The 22,711-nt window shown below is 58.2% G+C and overlaps 8 protein-coding genes across 8 annotated transcripts; 4 read left to right on the plus strand and 4 right to left on the minus strand.

Moving 5' to 3' along the window:
• Positions 1–128: 128 nt before the first annotated feature.
• LOC142599767 (uncharacterized) lies at positions 129–848 on the plus strand. The gene has a single exon (XM_075741532.1). The coding sequence runs from the start codon at positions 129–131 to the stop codon at positions 846–848; it is 720 nt and encodes a 239-aa protein (XP_075597647.1).
• A 2,274-nt stretch (positions 849–3,122) lies between these two features.
• On the minus strand, positions 3,123–3,528 carry LOC142599766 (scale keratin-like). Its single transcript, XM_075741531.1, has one exon. The coding sequence runs from the start codon at positions 3,486–3,488 to the stop codon at positions 3,123–3,125; it is 366 nt and encodes a 121-aa protein (XP_075597646.1). The 5' UTR covers positions 3,489–3,528.
• Positions 3,529–8,771: 5,243 nt separating this feature from the next.
• Positions 8,772–9,137, minus strand: LOC142599769 (scale keratin-like). Its single transcript, XM_075741534.1, has one exon. It carries the CDS (start codon positions 9,135–9,137, stop codon positions 8,772–8,774), a length of 366 nt encoding a protein of 121 aa, XP_075597649.1.
• A 1,885-nt stretch (positions 9,138–11,022) lies between these two features.
• Positions 11,023–11,388, plus strand: LOC142599768 (scale keratin-like). The gene has a single exon (XM_075741533.1). The coding sequence runs from the start codon at positions 11,023–11,025 to the stop codon at positions 11,386–11,388; it is 366 nt and encodes a 121-aa protein (XP_075597648.1).
• A 2,143-nt stretch (positions 11,389–13,531) lies between these two features.
• LOC142599770 (scale keratin-like) lies at positions 13,532–14,320 on the minus strand. The gene has a single exon (XM_075741535.1). The coding sequence runs from the start codon at positions 14,318–14,320 to the stop codon at positions 13,955–13,957; it is 366 nt and encodes a 121-aa protein (XP_075597650.1). The 3' UTR covers positions 13,532–13,954.
• A 1,885-nt stretch (positions 14,321–16,205) lies between these two features.
• Positions 16,206–16,571, plus strand: LOC142599772 (scale keratin-like). The gene has a single exon (XM_075741537.1). It carries the CDS (start codon positions 16,206–16,208, stop codon positions 16,569–16,571), a length of 366 nt encoding a protein of 121 aa, XP_075597652.1.
• A 2,505-nt stretch (positions 16,572–19,076) lies between these two features.
• LOC142599771 (scale keratin-like) lies at positions 19,077–19,518 on the minus strand. Its single transcript, XM_075741536.1, has one exon. It carries the CDS (start codon positions 19,516–19,518, stop codon positions 19,153–19,155), a length of 366 nt encoding a protein of 121 aa, XP_075597651.1. The 3' UTR covers positions 19,077–19,152.
• A 1,890-nt stretch (positions 19,519–21,408) lies between these two features.
• Positions 21,409–21,774, plus strand: LOC142599773 (scale keratin-like). The gene has a single exon (XM_075741538.1). The coding sequence runs from the start codon at positions 21,409–21,411 to the stop codon at positions 21,772–21,774; it is 366 nt and encodes a 121-aa protein (XP_075597653.1).
• The last annotated feature ends 937 nt before the right edge of the window (positions 21,775–22,711 follow it).

The following is a 22,711-nucleotide window of genomic DNA, read 5'->3' on the forward strand; positions in this document are numbered from 1 at the left end:
ATTCTGATATTTGAGACACAGTCATTGCTTAATAATCTTGGTTCATCTCCTTGCAGCCTGGTATTTCTTCACTTACCTGAAACCTCCTTACTGCTGTGCATTGCAGATCCACAGCCATCACAAGAAGGATGTCTTGCTACAGCGAGTCCTACAGACCCTGTGGGGTGACCTGCCCTCAGCCAATTGCCGAGACCTACAATGAGCCGTGTGTGCAGCAATGCCCCGACTCCAGAGCAGTGATCCTCCCACCACCAGCTGTGGTGACAGTCCCAGGACCCATACTCAGCTCTTTTCCTCAGGAGAGTGTTGTGGGATCGTCAGGCCCAGCTTGGTTGGGGAGTTCCTTCAGTTCCCGAAGCTCCCAGGGCTATGGGGGCTCCTTGGGCAGCTATGGGAGCTCCCTGGGCTTAGGGGTGTCCTCTGGCTATGGGAGCTCCTTTGGTTTGGGGGGCTATGGGGGCTCCCGGGGCTATGGGGGCTCCCAGGGCTATGGGAGCTCCTTTGGTTTGGGGGGCTATGGGGGCTCCCAGGGCTATGGGAGCTCCTTTGGTTTGGGGGGCTATGGGGGCTCCCTGGGCTACGGGGGCTCCCGGGGCTACGGCAGCTCCTTTGGCTTGGGAGGCTACGGAGGCTGTAGGAGCTCACTTGGGTATGGCCGTTCTCTAGGTTATGGAGACGACATGGGCTACGGGGGCTCCCTGGGCTATGGGGGCCAGTATGGGTCCAGCGGCTTTGGCAATTGCGGGAGGTCCTACAGCTCTGGCTTCTCCTCCTGTGGCACGGGATATTACCTCCCTGGTGCCCAGAGGTGGGGCAGGTCCCACCATGGAAGCTGTGGGTCTTTCTAAAGCCCCCAGGGTGCTGCCCAGAACCAGCAACAGCCCTGAAGCAAGGCCCATGGCATGAGGACATGGAGCAAGAGCCACGGGGACCAGCAGCACGCATCAGCTGCCCTGGCATGGGGAGAGGAGGAAGCTGTGTGTGCCCAGCAGCCCACTCCTCTATGCCACGGTGTGCCCTGGCTGCACGGCTGAGCCTCGGTATCCCCTGCATCCCTCCATCACCTCGGCTGTCCCCTGTGTCCTGAGCAGGGCACTGGTACCAGAGTGTGATACCTGCCTCACACATTTCCCCTTGTATTGCCTTCATTTTCTGTAATTGGGTACTATGCTTCTCCTTCACATTAAAACCCCTTGGTGTTGCACAAGAGCCTCTCTGCTTTTCATTTGTTCTTCAGCCTCCTCTCAGAGCAATATTTAATCTTGTGTAGGGAAGAAGAGCCTGGACTTCCTCAGCAGTCCAAGTTTTATGACAAAAAATGAACTTTGTTTCAGCCCTTCATGCAGTTCTTAAGTGTGGCTTAAGTGTTTATTTTTGGAGGATTTTATTCAATAGGTACTCTGCAGAAGTTTTCTGTCAGTGCAAAGTGATCAAATAATGGCTTGAAAATAGTTTTCTGTATTCATATCATTATGTTGAAACATGTTGCTGTACAGATTTGCTTTCAATTAAGCTCTACAACTAAGTTTAAAAAATCAAAATACCTTATTATGGGAAAATGAAAACCTCCCAGTGATGAGTTTCTTTCCTGAGTGGGAAATACTTTGTGGTATTTGAAATTCATTCCTAGTTCTCATTGACATGTTTTGTATGTTTTCCTTTGAATGGGTGGTTTCCTGAGCCATCGTTCATAGATGCCGTGATGGGAAGTACAGTGTGAATAGAGTGTTGAGCTCAGATGAGTTAATGGACTCTGATTTCTTTGACAAAATAGCTCAATTAAATGATGAAGAAAATGTGGGTTCTTTTCTTAGCTCTAAATATTCTTGTTACCATAAAACCACATCAGCTAAGGAAACAAGGGGAAAACCCCATGAAAGTAGGAGTGCGATTTCTGCAGGTTTTGTGAACTGCTTTTGTCTGTCAGACAGACAGTGGATACCAAAAGCTGAACTTCACAACCTATAAGACTGTTAACAAAGCCACACTTAAAAGGAGAGGAAGAAGAAATCTGATTGTATTATGCAGCAGGACTTTAATAAGAATGAAAGTTAGAGGAAAACAACACTACAACCAACCTCTCCTTCATTGACAAAATTTAAAATCCCCACATTTCTTAAATTACTCCATGACAAATATCCTCAAACAGCATAAAATAAGAACCGAGATAGGAAGAATGTAGATAATTAATCCAAAGAAAAAGGAGATTAAGCACCAAACTTTAGCATGACCCACAGCTACCGCAGAGCAATTGGTTGTACTGGCGTAAGGAATATGGGCTGCACTAGCTGCTTCTGAGTGTGACAAGGCTGAAATCCCATAGCCAAGAGGGGCCCTGGAGTCTTGCAGGTAACTGAAGGGGCTCCCCAATCCAAAGTAAAGCCCAGAAGCAAACGAGCATCAGGACCTGGCAGAGCTGGTGCCCCTCCCAGGCTGAGGTGGCCAGGCAAAGGAGCACTGGCAGTGCCCATCCTGCTCTCTGCCCTTTCCCCAGCCCCTGCAAGCCCCACCAAAAGGCTCGCTCTCCCCGCTAGCCGGCTGCCTGCATCCTCCCTCTCCCGACACAGACGCCCCTCACCTCGCTTGGGCATCTCAGGACCAGCAGGTGCCCGCCCACACCTGCTGGAACCCACCCCGGGGATCTTCCCAACTGGGCAGAAGGAGAGAGGGAGGCAGGACTTGGATGCAGGAGAGCTTTATTGTGCCCAGAGGGGCAGGAGAGATTGTCAGAGAGAAGGTGGGCAAGTCCCAGAGAGGCTGTTTGCCCGGTGTTGGGGGAGGCAGAGGGATCTTCTCCAGAGCATCGCTTCTGGCTCCGGGAGCCCCCTTGGTGCGGCGTTCCAGGTGCCCAGGACTTGTGGCATGGGCCACGCAGAGCCTTTTGGGTGCAGCTCCTGCCCCGTCTTGAGAGCGGGGAGGAGAGCAGAGGGCAGGAGAGCAGAGGGCAGGAGAAGAGGGCAGGGAAGGGCCGAGGGTGTGCGGCACGGCCAGCGGCCCAGGCGTTGGCTGGGGCTGGGGATGCTCAGCAGTCCTCCGCGCCCCGTGCCTGCCAGCTCAGGCCTGCATGGGTGGTGGTAGCGTTGGTGTTTGGGCTGGGGGCAGCGCCTGGGGCTGGGCTGGGTCTAGCAGGGCCCACAGGTGTCCCAGAGCTTCTTGCTGTAGCGGGGCGAGACGCAAGGGCTGCAGGCGGGAGAAGCGTAGGGTCTGCCAAAGGTGCAGAGGCCCCCCGAGCCCAGGGTGGCCCCGGCGCCGTAGAGGCCTCCCAGCCCCAGGGAGCCCCCAAAGGCGGGTGCTCCGGAGGAGCCCACCACGGCTTGCTGGGGGAAGGAGCTGAGGATGGGGCCGGGGAAGGTGACGACCACGGGGGGCGGCTGGATGAAGGCCGTCGAGTCGGGGCACTGCCGGGCGCACAGCTCGTTGCAGCTCTCAGCGATGGGCTGGGGGACGGCGACGCTGGTTTTTGGTGGGCTCAGGTCGTAGCAGGACATCTTGCAGGTGTGGAGATTGTTTTGCAATGGGAAGAGATGGAAAAGACTAAATAAAAAGGTGGAAGGTTTATGAGATAAAGTTCAAAATGCTGATATGAGTAAAATTACTATGTTGTGCTTTCCTGTGTTCTAGTGTATGTTTCTTGTGCAGCCTGGGTCAACTTGATTATGACTAGCTGAGCACCTAGATCCAAAGTCTCTGACCGTATAAAACCACTCCAGGAATGACCAGGCCACACAGATGGATCTTTCTTCTGGCTTCACATGGATGTGTCTTACACTATGTGCAAACACACACTCTGAAGATCAGTTTAAGAACCTCAGTCTCACCTACCACAGAGTTCCCGAAAGTAGGGAAATAGACCCATGTATATGTGGCTTTGTTTGAAATGTGAAGGTTAATTGATGTCTCCAAGAATGCTACTGAACACAGCTGAGAAGATGGCCATCTTATACATTTATCATAAATTTCATAAAATATTAAAATAATTATCTGAATTAACAGTATTTTCCTCTTTGATTTTTAAGCTTTTAATTGGCTTTAGAAACTGGAATCAATTTCTTAGAGTTTCTGCACTCACACCCAGCCTCCCAAATCCTGCATTTACCACTGCTTTCACAACGAGTGTTTACAGACAGAAACAATCTAATGTTGCCCAAAATCTGAGCATACCTATAGGAATCTTCTACAACTACTCTGATATAGGTTCCGATTAAGTAAATAGAAAAAAAAAAAAAATCATACTCACGAAGGTCAGCAAGGAGAATAAGCCAAAAGAAGTGTCTGGATGAACTCAGGGGCTGGAGCTTATATAGAGTTTCTCAGCATTCCTATGGGGTTTGAGTCTCGCTTAGTGCTCGGGGTTGCATTTGGCTGCCTAACAGAAATTGTTTAACAGCTTTGAGTGATGAAAATTTTGTCTTTATCATGGTTATGATATTATTCAAATTGTGTGATGTCTATGTTACACCATCATGATTTCTTTAATCTTGGGTCTTAATTGGCTACTCTAATTCTTGGTATCATTATAGTGACCTCACTGAAATTACCATGTGCGTTCAGCTGACTCCACATGTTACTTCTTCCTTTACAGAGTTGTCAGAAGCTTGTCTGTTCAGAGATTTTGTAAGACTCATCTTTGGCTGACATGTACATTTTTTCTTAACAGTCCTAAATTTATCTGGTAAAGTAATTGGAGACAGAGTGCAGCTTATCCTAGGACTACCCAGGAATTTGTTTTTTCCATCCCTAACTTAAATAGACCTTATTGACCTAAGATGGATTTCAAGTGGTCATGAATATCAGCTGAGATCATACCACACACATGACAATTCCCTAACAGCTTTCCATTGAGAGGAACAGTCTTTTGAGTAGCAACTCAATCCAATGTTTCACTAAAAGTGTTTAAGCGGGAACTGAAATTCAGCTTTAAAGGGGCCCATGGTTCTCCTGACAGTGATTTGAGCTAGGAAGCCAAAGAAATCACCATCCAGAAATGTATGAAGTCCCACCCCTGCCCCTGATCCACCAAAAGAGGTACAATTTTGAGGAAAAATCCAAGCAGCAGATAAAGGTTTTTTGTTAGATGTTGTGGGTGTGTGGTGGGTTGACCCTGGCTGGGGGCCAGGTGTCCACCAGAGCTGCTCTATCACTCCCCTTGTTCACCAAACAGGGGAGAAAAAGTATAACGAAAAGCTTATGGGTCGAGATAAGGACAGGGAGAGATCATTCACTAATTATCATCACGAGCAAAACAGACTAAACTTAGAGAGGGAATTCATCGTATTTATTACTAAGCAAAACAGAGTAGAGGAATGAGAAATAAAATCAAACCTTAAAACACCTGCCCCCACCCCTCCCATCTTCCTGGGCTCAACTTCACTCCCAGCTTCAACCTCCGCCCCCCTCAGCGGCACAGGGGGACGGGGAGTGGGGGTTATGGTCAGTTCATCACCCATTGTTTCTGCCGCTTCTTCATCCTCAGGAGGAGGACTCCAATCATCGTTCCCCTGCTCCAACATGGAGTCCCTCTCACAGGAGACAGTCCTTCACGACCTTCTCCAACACGAGTCTCTCCCATGGGCTACAGTCCTTCACGAACTGCTCCAGCGTGGGTCTCCTCCGTGGGGTGCAGACCTTCAGGACCAAACTGCTCCAGCGTGGGTCCCCCACAGGGTCACAAGTCCTGCCAGCAAACCTGCTCTGGCGTGGGCTCCTCTCTCCACGGGGCCACAGGTCCTGCCAGGAGCTTGCTCCAGCGCGGGCTTCCCACGGGGTCACAGCCTCCTTCAGGTGCCTCCACCTGCTCCGGCGTGGGGTCCTCCACGGGCTGCAGGTGGAATCTCTACACCCCCTCATCCTCCCTCCATGGGCTGCAGGGGGACAGCCTGCTTCACCATGGTCTTCACCACGGGCTGCAGGGGGATCTCTGCTCCGGCGCCTGGAGCACCTCCTGCCCCTCCTTCTGCACGGACCTTGGTGTCTGCAGAGTTTCTTACATCTTCTCACTCCTCTCGCCAGCTGCAAAAAGCGCTCTCTAACTGTTTTTTTTCCTTCTTCACTATGTTATCACAGAGGCGCTGATTGGCTTGGCCTTGGCCAGCGGTGGGTCCGTCTTGGAGCCGGCTGGCATTGGCTCTATCAGACACAGGGGAAGCTTCTGGCAGCTTCTCACAGAAGCCACCCCTGTAGCCTCCCCCCTGCCCCTACCAAAACCTTGCCACACAAACCCAACACAGGGTGTTAACTCTTATCAAGTATGTTCTAGGGCTTCTTGAGAAAAAAGTACTTTGTAATGATTTCACAAACATTCATTAGTTGGTGTTCAACCCAGCTAATGTTTGGTGTTGTGTCAATGTATGAAAATGTGTGAGTGATCTAGACGCTTCAGTGTTACACAATCACATTTGCTTTAATGTACAGGAAACAAGGTGGTGCTCATCACTTTAATTAGATCATGATTTGTGCCATTAGAAGTCATGGGTCAATATTAATGTAGCTCTTCTTTTCATTCATTAAAGAAAATCCTTTCAACATTCTTGATCAAATCCTCTGTTAGTATAAGTTGTCACATTTGCTGTATATCAGGTGAAAATATGTCATTATTTCAAACTATACTTTTCAGAAAAAATTCTACATACATTTGTAATTATTTACCCTTTTTTTGTGCTTTTTCAGAGGACAGTCAGTATCTTTTATTCCAATTTTTAGGTTTTTACCAATGTTTTTACAGACCCTTCTCATTGTCATCTCAGAAGCCCCCAGAGCTGAAATATCTGGTATTAATTCCTGCAATGTCTAAGCTAAATATTTATTTTTGTGATACAGTTTCACCCCAATATTTTTGTTTTCTCTTCAGGTGACGAAGGAATTGTGTTTAGATTTCTGAGTACGTTTTTTTTCTGTATTGTATTGTTGTGGTTTGAGAGGAGTCGTGACTGGGGAAGTAAATGGAAACAACAGCTGACTGAAGTGACTGTTTCCCCAACAAAAAATGCCTTGCATTTATTGCAGGGGAAGACAAAAAGCATTCTCCAGGCATAGAAAGTGAATTACTACAATCCACACCTCCCAGCTTGGGGGTGACTTCCTTGCCTAGATTTAAATTTTACTGCAAAGTCTGCAAGTCAGAGCAAGTTATGCGTCATTGCTCTGCCTCAGGACAACAAACCCTCTCCACATCAAAGTCCTCTATTTCCTCTCTCCACTTGGTAGCACTACTTTGTATTTAATAACATTGTGATTTAAATGGTCTCTGAATTACAAAATGTCTTTTGGGGGTTCCCGTGGGAAAAAAAGTGCTTATTGCAGATTTTCTCAAGCAACTCAGGAACAAAGGATATCAAAGCACTTTAGAAACACTGACTAATGATTTATGCATGCTGTTTTGTTGTTATAATGTGACTTGCCTGTCCCAGTGGTGATTAATCCCATCAGACTAAACAGGGAGCCACTGTCAGTCATATCATTCCCCTAATCAGGTTGTGGTTCATAGCCGCTGGGGCTGGCCAGGTCTGTCCCTGCCCCACTTTCCCTGCTGTGTCATCCAGGGTAGTCTGCTCCTTTCACAGAGTGTCTACAGTTCCCTTCGTCAGAAGGACTGCGATAAAAACTTCCTGTTCTTTCCAGCATCTCTTCTAGAACTTTAAGAAACCAGAAAGGGTGAAGTTGAAAAGCTAGATATTAAAGACAGGAGATTAAGAGAGTTGAAAGGTGATATTTTCAAAATTAATTGTAATTTCTACATTTTAAATGAGAGACAGGAGTATTTCACTGGTGTGGAGATTTATTAGTGTACTTTAAGTACCTCTTCTCAGTGTATTTTAAGTACCTCTTAAAACTTAGAAAGTCTGACAAAATTTATCATGGGAGAGAATTTAGAATGTATTTTAATGGAAAGTAAAGAAAGCAAAGGTTTAATATCATGATAGCAGAGATCATAAAAAAATTCAGAAAAGTCATAATGTATTTTAAAATATATTGAGGATCAGATGCTAATTAATATCAACTAAGTAGAAGAGACAAAAAAAAATATTAAAGGAGTAAGATGCAGGAGATAATTTTTCAAGATAAAATACTTAAGAGCAAGAAAATAGGGACAGGATGGAAACAACTATTTTTAAACTTTAACTTTGTTGCTCTCTCCACTAAATGTATACTTAATTGGCCAGAAATAAAAAGTATTACTCAAAAAAATCATTAGTACAGAACACATAGGAAGACGGAATGTACCACATCTTTCGAAGGAAACAGAGAATATGGACTACCAGTGGAGCATAATATTGTCGGTATGATCAACAGGTATAAAGTACAATGAATCCTCAACAATGCTTAGTATAAAAATAAATAAATAAATAAATAAATAAATAAATAAATAATGCAAGAAAGATTTATTGGGAAAAACATGCTGAATAAATCAGAGTACACCAAACAAGGAAAACAAGGGAACAAGAAATGAAAAAGTGAAGCTAAAAATTTCTACTCTTACAGTTGTCAAGATTAAACTTCAACAAAAGCTAAATAAATATGGCAGTTAACATGACAAACATGACATAAAAACTAAAGACAAGTATTAAGTGAAAGAAGAATAGAGATGTAAGATACAAAAGATTTACAAAAATGCATATTAGGGAACAGATCTGTGAAAAAAGAGTGAAAGTAATAGATTAAGAAAATAAAAATAAAAGCTTTATACAAAATATTAAGAGTTGCAACATTTTTGATGAACAGATTCCAGAAAGATTCTTCATTCATGAACAGATATGAAAGCTCTAGGTCTGGGTCTAGCAGGGCCCACAGGTGTCCCAGAGCTTCTTGCTGTAGCGGGGCAAGACGCAAGGGCTGCAGGCGGGAGAAGCGTAGGGTCTGCCAAAGGTGCAGAGGCCCCCCGAGCCCAGGGTGGCCCCGGCGCCGTAGAGGCCTCCCAGCCCCAGGGAGCCCCCAAAGGCGGGTGCTCCGGAGGAGCCCACCACGGCTTGCTGGGGGAAGGAGCTGAGGATGGGGCCGGGGAAGGTGACGACCACGGGGGGCGGCTGGATGAAGGCCGTCGAGTCGGGGCACTGCCGGGCGCACAGCTCGTTGCAGCTCTCAGCGATGGGCTGGGGGACGGCGACGCTGGTTTTCGGTGGGCTCAGGTCGTAGCAAGACATCGTGGCGCGGGATGGGTGGGTGCTCTGCAAGAGGGCAGAGATTGCAAGCGAGCAGCAGAGGGGAGCGCCCGAGGCAGGCGCAGGGGCTGGGGCCCGAGCAGGGGGCCAGGAGGAGAAGCGCTCGCAGACTTACCCTGTTCCTCGAGGAGAAGGCGGCCAGAGCGGTGATAGGGAGAGCCTGGAGGAGGCAGAGCTTTTATAGTGGCCCCGCCATTGCTCAGCACCACCCGGGCCAATCTGCAGAGGCGGCACTCCCTCCTGCCGACTACGATGACAGGGCTGTCCTGCTCCTGCCCCTCCCTGAGTCAGCATCCCCTCGCCAGACCAGCACATGCCGCTTCCGAGGCTTTCCTCCCCTTTCTGCTTCGTGGGCTCAATGACAGCAGGCATCTCCCTGCTGGGGCTGCGCGCGGCAGGAGAGGGCCGTGCTTCTGCGCATCCTCCTTGCCTGTCTTGTACTTGGAAGACACCCCTGCCCCGTGCGGGCAGCCAGGCTCTGCCGGGAGGAGAGCCGCCCACGAGTGCCAGCGGGGCCAGCCCAGCCAGGGGTGCTACGGCTGTGCATTCAGACAGGGCTCCCATGTCCCCAGCACCCTGAGGGAAGTCCCTGCCCAGCACCGTCCCCCAGCAATGGAGCTCCCAGGAGACTTGCGAGGGGCCGGCGGGGCTGGGAGAGGGCTGGAAGGAGCCTGTGCCACACGGGCCCAGGTGGGGTCTGTGCTCCTTGCATCACGTGCCTGGGGCAAGAGCAGCAGGGGTCTTTCTCCCCCACGCTTGCAGACATCAATGGCCAACACAACACCTGCAGGCGGATGGAAGCCGGTTCTGTTGGGCTGGCGAGCCATGCCTGGTGCTGAGCGAGCAGTGCCCGAGAGGAGTGCCTTTGATTTGGCATTTCGTAAGCTCGCGCCTCTGCAGATAATGGCCACACGGCATAAGTCATGCAGTCGCTGGCACGCGGGAAGCCTTTGCTAGGCTGCTTTCTTGGCTAGCGCCCGGACCCTGGTTTTGCCTGTTGGTCTGTCTGCAAAGAAGGCATGGGGCCGCCCCGAGACCAAGCCCTTGGGGAAGAGCTATGGCACGCAGGGCGCTTGCAGTCAGTTTTTGTCACGCTGCGTGCCCTCTTACACACCGAGATAATGAAAAGACAGCGGGGCTCATTTGGCCCATTTGGTGGCAGCTGGCAAGCGTCCGAGCCGGGTAATTGCAGGGGCTGATAGAGCGGGTTGGGGCTGGTGAGGAAACGGCGTCAGCAAAACAGCCCCGTGCCACGCAGGGAGGAGGCCGGGCTTCGGCCGCCACGGGCCACGTGCCCCCAACGTGGCCAGCTCCTCCCCACGCTCGCCAGCCCGGCATAAAAGCGCCGCCCTGGCTGAGCGCTGGCATCCGCCGCTCCTGCCTCGCTCTGCTCTGCTCTGCTCTGCTCAGCAAAAAGGGTAGGTGGGTGCCTGCGGCTCTCTGCCTCCTCTGGCAGGGGCCGGCGTGGGGCCTCCCTGGCCAGGAGAGCTCTGCCGGCAGCGGGCGTGCTGGCAGCAGGCTCGGACAGCCAGGGCGGGCTGAGCCCCGGCGGGAGGAGGAAGGAGCCCCGTGGCTGGGACACGCAGAGCCGGGGCCTGCACAGGCTCTCGGGGAGGGCTTGTGTGCCCTCTGTACGCATGCAGAGAGAGGGCAAGGCGAGGGGTGCGGAGAGCTGGGCGCTGAGGGGGGCTGGCTGGGCAGAGGGCGAGTAGCAGGCAGTGCGGGCAAGGCGGTGGCTCTGGCCCCTCCAGCTCCAGGGCAGCCCTGGCAACAGGAACAGGGCACTGCTGCGCCGGGGCGTCTCCTGCTGGCTCATGACTCCTGGCCTTGGGGCCGTGTGTTTCAGGCTCAGCTCTCTCGCGCCAAGATGTCTTGCTACGACCTGAGCCCACCGAAAACCAGCGTCGCCGTCCCCCAGCCCATCGCTGAGAGCTGCAACGAGCTGTGCGCCCGGCAGTGCCCCGACTCGACGGCCTTCATCCAGCCGCCCCCCGTGGTCGTCACCTTCCCCGGCCCCATCCTCAGCTCCTTCCCCCAGCAAGCCGTGGTGGGCTCCTCCGGAGCACCCGCCTTTGGGGGCTCCCTGGGGCTGGGAGGCCTCTACGGCGCCGGGGCCACCCTGGGCTCGGGGGGCCTCTGCACCTTTGGCAGACCCTACGCTTCTCCCGCCTGCAGCCCTTGCGTCTTGCCCCGCTACAGCAAGAAGCTCTGGGACACCTGTGGGCCCTGCTAGACCCAGCACCCACAACCCCAAAGCCCCTGGGCCACCTCAGCCTCGCACGCTCTCTCCTTTCTCCCCTCCTCTCTCTGTGCCGCCTCTCCTCCTAATTGCTCCTGCTCGTGCCCAGGTGCATGACTCCACCATCGTCCCACAGGGCACTTGCTTGTCTCTGCAACAGCCACCGCCTGGGAGAAGCCTGAAGGAACACCTCGCTTGAAGCCCGGGGCGACAACCTGCCGGCCTCTGCCTTATGTGTCTTTCTCCAGTGCGTGCTTTCCTGCCCTTGCAATAAAACAATCCTGCACCCAACACCTGCCTCTCCATTGTTCCTTTCAAGACCCTGCATGGGCTGCAGGGCTCCCTCGCCCTGCGCGTACCCCGCACCCGAGCCGAGACAGACTAGCCGCACGGCCCCGGCAGAGCCAGGCTGAACTGCCTTTGGGGAGACCCCTCAGCCCTGGCAGCTCTGGCCGCACAAGGTCCTGCAGCTGAGCTCCGAGGGCCCTGCCTGCAGGACATGCAGCCCGGGGAACGTTTGCAGACCCGCAGCCTCCCTGGGCATGAGTGGGGCTGCCCCAGGGGCTTGGAGCCAGCCAGGCCCAATGGCTGCCACGCCTCCAGCCCCTTTGTGCCTCCACAGCTCTGCTAAAGGCCTGGGGAGAGAAAGCAATGTGGAGGCTTCCCCTTGCCCTTGCCCTCCCCCTTGCCCTCCCCCTTGCCCTACCCCTTCACTATCCTCTTTCCCTTCCCTTTCCCCTTCTTCTCCCCCTTCTCCTTTTCCTCCTCTCCTTCTCCTTCTCCTTCTCCTTCTCCTTCTCCTTCTCCTTCTCCTTCTCCTTCTCCTTCTCCTTCTCCTTCTCCTTCTCCTCCTTCTCCTTCTCGTCCTTCCTTTTCCTTCTCCCCTTCCCTCTTCTCCTTCCCCTCCCCCTTCCCTTTCATCTTCTTCTGCCCCTTCCCCTGCCCTCTTATACTTCCCCTTCCACATCTCACCCACAGCGCACACCAACGCGCTCACTGCTCCTTGGTTCGCCGCCGCCGCAGACCTTCAAGCACAGAAAGTACAGGGGGATTACTGTGGGAGGAGCCTTTGCTGGGCATCTTCTCATGCTGCTGCCTCAAGCAGGGTCACCCAGAGCTGGCTGCCCAGCACCATGTCCAGACAGCTTTTGCACCTCTCCAAGGACGGAGACTCCACAACCTCCCGGGGAAAGCTGTGCCAGTGCTCGGTCATCCTCACAGTCACACGCTGTTTTGGGATGTTGACGCCGAGCCTCTGGTCTTTCAGTTGGTGCCCATTGCCTCTTGCGCCCTCGGGCACCGGGCATCTCTGAGAAGAGCCTGGCTCCATCTGCTTGACGCCTTGATGCCCTTCAGGCACGTGCGGACATTGATGAGATGCCCTGAGCCTCCCCGGGGCCAGCAGAAACAGTCCCAGCTCTCTCAGGCTCTCCCCAGAGGACACCAGCTCCCTCTCCCTTTAACCATCTGCGTGGGGCCCTTTGCTGGACTGTCCCCAGTAGCCCCACGTCTCTCCTGTGCTGGGGAGCCCAGCCCTCGACACAGCACCTGCAGGGGTGGCCTCGCCAGGCCTGGGTGGAGGACAAGGATTCCCCTCCCTCCGCCTCCGTCCACACTCCTCCGCAGGCAGGCCAGGACACCGCTGGCCCCCTTTGCCCAAAGGCAGGTTGCCGCTCACGCTCACCTCGGTGTCCCCCAGCACCCCCACGGCCTTTCCTGACAAGCTGCTCTCCAGCGATCGACGGCCGGCCGTTTCCCAAGCGCGGGCATTAACGCTGCCTCTCGTCCAGCCTCCTCTCTGCAGACGCCCGGAGATGCTGCCGTGCTTCTGCGGAGCTGCGGGACCTGGCGGAGCTGGTGCCCCTCCCAGGCTGAGGCGGCCAGGCAAAGGAGCACTGGCAGTGCCCGTCCTGCTCTCTGCCCTTTCCCCAGCCCCTGCAAGCCCCACCAAAAGGCTCGCTCTCCCCGCTAGCCGGCTGCCTGCATCCTCCCTCTCCCGACACAGACGCCCCTCACCTCGCTTGGGCATCTCAGGACCAGCAGGTGCCCGCCCACACCTGCTGGAACCCACCCCGGGGATCTTCCCAACTTGGCAGAAGGAGAGAGGGAGGCAGGACTTGGATGCAGGAGAGCTTTATTGTGCCCAGAGGGGCAGGAGAGATTGTCAGAGAGAAGGTGGGCAAGTCCCAGAGAGGCTGTTTGCCCGGTGTTGGGGGAGGCAGAGGGATCTTCTCCAGAGCATCGCTTCTGGCTCCGGGAGCCCCCTTGGTGCGGCGTTCCAGGTGCCCAGGACTTGTGGCATGGGCCACGCAGAGCCTTTTGGGTGCAGCTCCTGCCCCGTCTTGAGAGCTGGGAGGAGAGCGGAGGGGAGGAGAGCAGAGGGCAGGAGAAGAGGGCAGGGAAGGGCCGAGGGTGTGCGGCACGGCCAGCGGCCCAGGCGTTGGCTGGGGCTGGGGATGCTCAGCAGTCCTCCGCGCCCCGTGCCCGCCAGCTCAGGCCTGCATGGGTGGTGGTAGCGTTGGTGTTTGGGCTGGGGGCAGCGCCTGGGGCTGGGCTGGGTCTAGCAGGGCCCACAGGTGTCCCAGAGCTTCTTGCTGTAGCGGGGCAAGACGCAAGGGCTGCAGGCGGGAGAAGCGTAGGGTCTGCCAAAGGTGCAGAGGCCCCCCGAGCCCAGGGTGGCCCCGGCGCCGTAGAGGCCTCCCAGCCCCAGGGAGCCCCCAAAGGCGGGTGCTCCGGAGGAGCCCACCACGGCTTGCTGGGGGAAGGAGCTGAGGATGGGGCCGGGGAAGGTGACGACCACGGGGGGCGGCTGGATGAAGGCCGTCGAGTCGGGGCACTGCCGGGCGCACAGCTCGTTGCAGCTCTCAGCGATGGGCTGGGGGACGGCGACGCTGGTTTTCGGTGGGCTCAGGTCGTAGCAAGACATCGTGGCGCGGGATGGGTGGGTGCTCTGCAAGAGGGCAGAGATTGCAAGCGAGCAGCAGAGGGGAGCGCCCGAGGCAGGCGCAGGGGCTGGGGCCCGAGCAGGGGGCCAGGAGGAGAAGCGCTCGCAGACTTACCCTGTTCCTCGAGGAGAAGGCGGCCAGAGCGGTGATAGGGAGAGCCTGGAGGAGGCAGAGCTTTTATAGTGGCCCCGCCATTGCTCAGCACCACCCGGGCCAATCTGCAGAGGCGGCACTCCCTCCTGCCGACTACGATGACAGGGCTGTCCTGCTCCTGCCCCTCCCTGAGTCAGCATCCCCTCGCCAGACCAGCACATGCCGCTTCCGAGGCTTTCCTCCCCTTTCTGCTTCGTGGGCTCAATGACAGCAGGCATCTCCCTGCTGGGGCTGCGCGCGGCAGGAGAGGGCCGTGCTTCTGCGCATCCTCCTTGCCTGTCTTGTACTTGGAAGACACCCCTGCCCCGTGCGGGCAGCCAGGCTCTGCCGGGAGGAGAGCCGCCCACGAGTGCCAGCGGGGCCAGCCCAGCCAGGGGTGCTACGGCTGTGCATTCAGACAGGGCTCCCATGTCCCCAGCACCCTGAGGGAAGTCCCTGCCCAGCACCGTCCCCCAGCAATGGAGCTCCCAGGAGACTTGCGAGGGGCCGGCGGGGCTGGGAGAGGGCTGGAAGGAGCCTGTGCCACACGGGCCCAGGTGGGGTCTGTGCTCCTTGCATCACGTGCCTGGGGCAAGAGCAGCAGGGGTCTTTCTCCCCCACGCTTGCAGACATCAATGGCCAACACAACACCTGCAGGCGGATGGAAGCCGGTTCTGTTGGGCTGGCGAGCCATGCCTGGTGCTGAGCGAGCAGTGCCCGAGAGGAGTGCCTTTGATTTGGCATTTCGTAAGCTCGCGCCTCTGCAGATAATGGCCACACGGCATAAGTCATGCAGTCGCTGGCACGCGGGAAGCCTTTGCTAGGCTGCTTTCTTGGCTAGCGCCCGGACCCTGGTTTTGCCTGTTGGTCTGTCTGCAAAGAAGGCATGGGGCCGCCCCGAGACCAAGCCCTTGGGGAAGAGCTATGGCACGCAGGGCGCTTGCAGTCAGCCTTTGTCACGCTGCGTGCCCTCTTACACACCGAGATAATGAAAAGACAGCGGGGCTCATTTGGCCCATTTGGTGGCAGCTGGCAAGCGTCCGAGCCAGGTAATTGCAGGGGCTGATAGAGCGGGTTGGGGCTGGTGAGGAAACGGCGTCAGCAAAACAGCCCCGTGCCACGCAGGGAGGAGGCCGGGCTTCGGCCGCCACGGGCCACGTGCCCCCAACGTGGCCAGCTCCTCCCCACGCTCGCCAGCCCGGCATAAAAGCGCCGCCCTGGCTGAGCGCTGGCATCCGCCGCTCCTGCCTCGCTCTGCTCTGCTCTGCTCTGCTCAGCAAAAAGGGTAGGTGGGTGCCTGCGGCTCTCTGCCTCCTCTGGCAGGGGCCGGCGTGGGGCCTCCCTGGCCAGGAGAGCTCTGCCGGCAGCGGGCGTGCTGGCAGCAGGCTCGGACAGCCAGGGCGGGCTGAGCCCCGGCGGGAGGAGGAAGGAGCCCCGTGGCTGGGACACGCAGAGCCGGGCCCTGCACAGGCTCTCGGGGAGGGCTTGTGTGCCCTCTGTACGCATGCGGAGAGAGGGCAAGGCGAGGGGTGCGGAGAGCTGGGCGCTGAGGGGGGCTGGCTGGGCAGAGGGCGAGTAGCAGGCAGTGCGGGCAAGGCGGTGGCTCTGGCCCCTCCAGCTCCAGGGCAGCCCTGGCAACAGGAACAGGGCACTGCTGCGCCGGGGCGTCTCCTGCTGGCTCGTGACTCCTGGCCTTGGGGCCGTGTGTTTCAGGCTCAGCTCTCTCGCGCCAAGATGTCTTGCTACGACCTGAGCCCACCGAAAACCAGCGTCGCCGTCCCCCAGCCCATCGCTGAGAGCTGCAACGAGCTGTGCGCCCGGCAGTGCCCCGACTCGACGGCCTTCATCCAGCCGCCCCCCGTGGTCGTCACCTTCCCCGGCCCCATCCTCAGCTCCTTCCCCCAGCAAGCCGTGGTGGGCTCCTCCGGAGCACCCGCCTTTGGGGGCTCCCTGGGGCTGGGAGGCCTCTACGGCGCCGGGGCCACCCTGGGCTCGGGGGGCCTCTGCACCTTTGGCAGACCCTACGCTTCTCCCGCCTGCAGCCCTTGCGTCTTGCCCCGCTACAGCAAGAAGCTCTGGGACACCTGTGGGCCCTGCTAGACCCAGCACCCACAACCCCAAAGCCCCTGGGCCACCTCAGCCTCGCACGCTCTCTCCTTTCTCCCCTCCTCTCTCTGTGCCGCCTCTCCTCCTAATTGCTCCTGCTCGTGCCCAGGTGCATGACTCCACCATCGTCCCACAGGGCACTTGCTTGTCTCTGCAACAGCCACCGCCTGGGAGAAGCCTGAAGGAACACCTCGCTTGAAGCCCGGGGCGACAACCTGCCGGCCTCTGCCTTATGTGTCTTTCTCCAGTGCGTGCTTTCCTGCCCTTGCAATAAAACAATCCTGCACCCAACACCTGCCTCTCCATTGTTCCTTTCAAGACCCTGCATGGGCTGCAGGGCTCCCTCGCCCTGCACGTACCCCGCACCCGAGCCGAGACAGACTAGCCGCACGGCCCCGGCAGAGCCAGGCTGAACTGCCTTTGGGGAGACCCCTCAGCCCTGGCAGCTCTGGCCGCACAAGGTCCTGCAGCTGAGCTCCGAGGGCCCTGCCTGCAGGACATGCAGCCCGGGGAACGTTTGCAGACCCGCAGCCTCCCTGGGCATGAGTGGGGCTGCCCCAGGGGCTTGGAGCCAGCCAGGCCCAATGGCTGCCACGCCTCCAGCCCCTTTGTGCCTCCACAGCTCTGCTAAAGGCCTGGGGAGAGAAAGCAATGTGGAGGCTTCCCCTTGCCCTTGCCCTCCCCCTTGCCCTCCCCCTTGCCCTCCCCCTTCACTATCCTCTTTCCCTTCCCTTTCCCCTTCTTCTCCCCCTTCTCCTTTTCCTCCTCTCCTTCTCCTTCTCCTTCTCCTTCTCCTTCTCCTTCTCCTTCTCCTTCTCCTTCTCCTTCTCCTTCTCCTTCTCCTTCTCCTTCTCCTCCTCCTCCTCCTTCTCCTTCTCGTCCTTCCTTTTCCTTCTCCCCTTCCCTCTTCTCCTTCCCCTCCCCCTTCCCTTTCATCTTCTTCTGCCCCTTCCCCTGCCCTCTTATACTTCCCCTTCCACATCTCACCCACAGCGCACACCAACGCGCTCACTGCTCCTTGGTTCGCCGCCGCCGCAGACCTTCAAGCACAGAAAGTACAGGGGGATTACTGTGGGAGGAGCCTTTGCTGGGCATCTTCTCATGCTGCTGCCTCAAGCAGGGTCACCCAGAGCTGGCTGCCCAGCACCATGTCCAGACAGCTTTTGCACCTCTCCAAGGACGGAGACTCCACAACCTCCCGGGGAAAGCTGTGCCAGTGCTCGGTCATCCTCACAGTCACACGCTGGTTTGGGATGTTGACGCCGAGCCTCTGGTCTTTCAGTTGGTGCCCATTGCCTCTTGCGCCCTCGGGCACCGGGCATCTCTGAGAAGAGCCTGGCTCCATCTGCTTGACGCCTTGATGCCCTTCAGGCACGTGCGGACATTGATGAGATGCCCTGAGCCTCCCCGGGGCCAGCAGAAACAGTCCCAGCTCTCTCAGGCTCTCCCCAGAGGACACCAGCTCCCTCTCCCTTTAACCATCTGCGTGGGGCCCTTTGCTGGACTGTCCCCAGTAGCCCCACGTCTCTCCTGTGCTGGGGAGCCCAGCCCTCGACACAGCACCTGCAGGGGTGGCCTCGCCAGGCCTGGGTGGAGGACAAGGATTCCCCTCCCTCCGCCTCCGTCCACACTCCTCCGCAGGCAGGCCAGGACACCGCTGGCCCCCTTTGCCCAAAGGCAGGTTGCCGCTCACGCTCACCTCGGTGTCCCCCAGCACCCCCACGGCCTTTCCTGACAAGCTGCTCTCCAGCGATCGACGGCCGGCCGTTTCCCAAGCGCGGGCATTAACGCTGCCTCTCGTCCAGCCTCCTCTCTGCAGACGCCCGGAGATGCTGCCGTGCTTCTGCGGAGCTGCGGGACCTGGCGGAGCTGGTGCCCCTCCCAGGCTGAGGCGGCCAGGCAAAGGAGCACTGGCAGTGCCCGTCCTGCTCTCTGCCCTTTCCCCAGCCCCTGCAAGCCCCACCAAAAGGCTCGCTCTCCCCGCTAGCCGGCTGCCTGCATCCTCCCTCTCCCGACACAGACGCCCCTCACCTCGCTTGGGCATCTCAGGACCAGCAGGTGCCCGCCCACACCTGCTGGAACCCACCCCGGGGATCTTCCCAACTGGGCAGAAGGAGAGAGGGAGGCAGGACTTGGATGCAGGAGAGCTTTATTGTGCCCAGAGGGGCAGGAGAGATTGTCAGAGAGAAGGTGGGCAAGTCCCAGAGAGGCTGTTTGCCCGGTGTTGGGGGAGGCAGAGGGATCTTCTCCAGAGCATCGCTTCTGGCTCCGGGAGCCCCCTTGGTGCGGCGTTCCAGGTGCCCAGGACTTGTGGCATGGGCCACGCAGAGCCTTTTGGGTGCAGCTCCTGCCCCGTCTTGAGAGCTGGGAGGAGAGCGGAGGGGAGGAGAGCAGAGGGCAGGAGAAGAGGGCAGGGAAGGGCCGAGGGTGTGCGGCACGGCCAGCGGCCCAGGCGTTGGCTAGGGCTGGGGATGCTCAGCAGTCCTCCGCGCCCCGTGCCCGCCAGCTCAGGCCTGCATGGGTGGTGGTAGCGTTGGTGTTTGGGCTGGGGGCAGCGCCTGGGGCTGGGCTGGGTCTAGCAGGGCCCACAGGTGTCCCAGAGCTTCTTGCTGTAGCGGGGCAAGACGCAAGGGCTGCAGGCGGGAGAAGCGTAGGGTCTGCCAAAGGTGCAGAGGCCCCCCGAGCCCAGGGTGGCCCCGGCGCCGTAGAGGCCTCCCAGCCCCAGGGAGCCCCCAAAGGCGGGTGCTCCGGAGGAGCCCACCACGGCTTGCTGGGGGAAGGAGCTGAGGATGGGGCCGGGGAAGGTGACGACCACGGGGGGCGGCTGGATGAAGGCCGTCGAGTCGGGGCACTGCCGGGCGCACAGCTCGTTGCAGCTCTCAGCGATGGGCTGGGGGACGGCGACGCTGGTTTTCGGTGGGCTCAGGTCGTAGCAAGACATCGTGGCGCGGGATGGGTGGGTGCTCTGCAAGAGGGCAGAGATTGCAAGCGAGCAGCAGAGGGGAGCGCCCGAGGCAGGCGCAGGGGCTGGGGCCCGAGCAGGGGGCCAGGAGGAGAAGCGCTCGCAGACTTACCCTGTTCCTCGAGGAGAAGGCGGCCAGAGCGGTGATAGGGAGAGCCTGGAGGAGGCAGAGCTTTTATAGTGGCCCCGCCATTGCTCAGCACCACCCGGGCCAATCTGCAGAGGCGGCACTCCCTCCTGCCGACTACGATGACAGGGCTGTCCTGCTCCTGCCCCTCCCTGAGTCAGCATCCCCTCGCCAGACCAGCACATGCCGCTTCCGAGGCTTTCCTCCCCTTTCTGCTTCGTGGGCTCAATGACAGCAGGCATCTCCCTGCTGGGGCTGCGCGCGGCAGGAGAGGGCCGTGCTTCTGCGCATCCTCCTTGCCTGTCTTGTACTTGGAAGACACCCCTGCCCCGTGCTGGCAGCCAGGCTCTGCCGGGAGGAGAGCCGCCCACGAGTGCCAGCGGGGCCAGCCCAGCCAGGGGTGCTACGGCTGTGCATTCAGACAGGGCTCCCATGTCCCCAGCACCCTGAGGGAAGTCCCTGCCCAGCACCGTCCCCCAGCAATGGAGCTCCCAGGAGACTTGCGAGGGGCCGGCGGGGCTGGGAGAGGGCTGGAAGGAGCCTGTGCCACACGGGCCCAGGTGGGGTCTGTGCTCCTTGCATCACGTGCCTGGGGCAAGAGCAGCAGGGGTCTTTCTCCCCCACGCTTGCAGACATCAATGGCCAACACAACACCTGCAGGCGGATGGAAGCCGGTTCTGTTGGGCTGGCGAGCCATGCCTGGTGCTGAGCGAGCAGTGCCCGAGAGGAGTGCCTTTGATTTGGCATTTCGTAAGCTCGCGCCTCTGCAGATAATGGCCACACGGCATAAGTCATGCAGTCGCTGGCACGCGGGAAGCCTTTGCTAGGCTGCTTTCTTGGCTAGCGCCCGGACCCTGGTTTTGCCTGTTGGTCTGTCTGCAAAGAAGGCATGGGGCCGCCCCGAGACCGAGACCAAGCCCTTGGGGAAGAGCTATGGCACGCAGGGCGCTTGCAGTCAGCCTTTGTCACGCTGCGTGCCCTCTTACACACCGAGATAATGAAAAGACAGCGGGGCTCATTTGGCCCATTTGGTGGCAGCTGGCAAGCGTCCGAGCCGGGTAATTGCAGGGGCTGATAGAGCGGGTTGGGGCTGGTGAGGAAACGGCGTCAGCAAAACAGCCCCGTGCCACGCAGGGAGGAGGCCGGGCTTCGGCCGCCACGGGCCACGTGCCCCCAACGTGGCCAGCTCCTCCCCACGCTCGCCAGCCCGGCATAAAAGCGCCGCCCTGGCTGAGCGCTGGCATCCGCCGCTCCTGCCTCGCTCTGCTCTGCTCTGCTCTGCTCAGGAAAAGGGTAGGTGGGTGCCTGCGGCTCTCTGCCTCCTCTGGCAGGGGCCGGCGTGGGGCCTCCCTGGCCAGGAGAGCTCTGCCGGCAGCGGGCGTGCTGGCAGCAGGCTCGGACAGCCAGGGCGGGCTGAGCCCCGGCGGGAGGAGGAAGGAGCCCCGTGGCTGGGACACGCAGAGCCGGGCCCTGCACAGGCTCTCGGGGAGGGCTTGTGTGCCCTCTGTACGCATGCAGAGAGAGGGCAAGGCGAGGGGTGCGGAGAGCTGGGCGCTGAGGGGGGCTGGCTGGGCAGAGGGCGAGGAGCAGGCAGTGCGGGCAAGGCGGTGGCTCTGGCCCCTCCAGCTCCAGGGCAGCCCTGGCAACAGGAACAGGGCACTGCTGCGCCGGGGCGTCTCCTGCTGGCTCGTGACTCCTGGCCTTGGGGCCGTGTGTTTCAGGCTCAGCTCTCTCGCGCCAAGATGTCTTGCTACGACCTGAGCCCACCGAAAACCAGCGTCGCCGTCCCCCAGCCCATCGCTGAGAGCTGCAACGAGCTGTGCGCCCGGCAGTGCCCCGACTCGACGGCCTTCATCCAGCCGCCCCCCGTGGTCGTCACCTTCCCCGGCCCCATCCTCAGCTCCTTCCCCCAGCAAGCCGTGGTGGGCTCCTCCGGAGCACCCGCCTTTGGGGGCTCCCTGGGGCTGGGAGGCCTCTACGGCGCCGGGGCCACCCTGGGCTCGGGGGGCCTCTGCACCTTTGGCAGACCCTACGCTTCTCCCGCCTGCAGCCCTTGCGTCTTGCCCCGCTACAGCAAGAAGCTCTGGGACACCTGTGGGCCCTGCTAGACCCAGCACCCACAACCCCAAAGCCCCTGGGCCACCTCAGCCTCGCACGCTCTCTCCTTTCCCCCTCCTCTCTCTGTGCCGCCTCTCCTCCTAATTGCTCCTGCTCGTGCCCAGGTGCATGACTCCACCATCGTCCCACAGGGCACTTGCTTGTCTCTGCAACAGCCACCGCCTGGGAGAAGCCTGAAGGAACACCTCGCTTGAAGCCCGGGGCGACAACCTGCCGGCCTCTGCCTTATGTGTCTTTCTCCAGTGCGTGCTTTCCTGCCCTTGCAATAAAACAATCCTGCACCCAACACCTGCCTCTCCATTGTTCCTTTCAAGACCCTGCATGGGCTGCAGGGCTCCCTCGCCCTGCGCGTACCCCGCACCCGAGCCGAGACAGACTAGCCGCACGGCCCCGGCAGAGCCAGGCTGAACTGCCCTCAGCCCTGGCAGCTCTGGCCGCACAAGGTCCTGCAGCTGAGCTCCGAGGGCCCTGCCTGCAGGACATGCAGCCCGGGGAACGTTTGCAGACCCGCAGCCTCCCTGGGCATGAGTGGGGCTGCCCCAGGGGCTTGGAGCCAGCCAGGCCCAATGGCTGCCACGCCTCCAGCCCCTTTGTGCCTCCACAGCTCTGCTAAAGGCCTGGGGAGAGAAAGCAATGTGGAGGCTTCCCCTTGCCCTTGCCCTCCCCCTTGCCCTCCCCCTTCACTATCCTCTTTCCCTTCCCTTTCCCCTTCTTCTCCCCCTTCTCCTTTTCCTCCTCTCCTTCTCCTTCTCCTTCTCCTTCTCCTTCTCCTTCTCCTTCTCCTTCTCCTTCTCCTTCTCCTTCTCCTTCTCCTCCTCCTCCTCCTTCTCCTTCTCGTCCTTCCTTTTCCTTCTCCCCTTCCCTCTTCTCCTTCCCCTCCCCCTTCCCTTTCATCTTCTTCTGCCCCTTCCCCTGCCCTCTTATACT

Source organism: Balearica regulorum, unplaced genomic scaffold (genome assembly GCF_011004875.1).
Source record: "Balearica regulorum gibbericeps isolate bBalReg1 unplaced genomic scaffold, bBalReg1.pri scaffold_126_arrow_ctg1, whole genome shotgun sequence".
NCBI lineage: Eukaryota > Metazoa > Chordata > Aves > Gruiformes > Gruidae > Balearica > Balearica regulorum.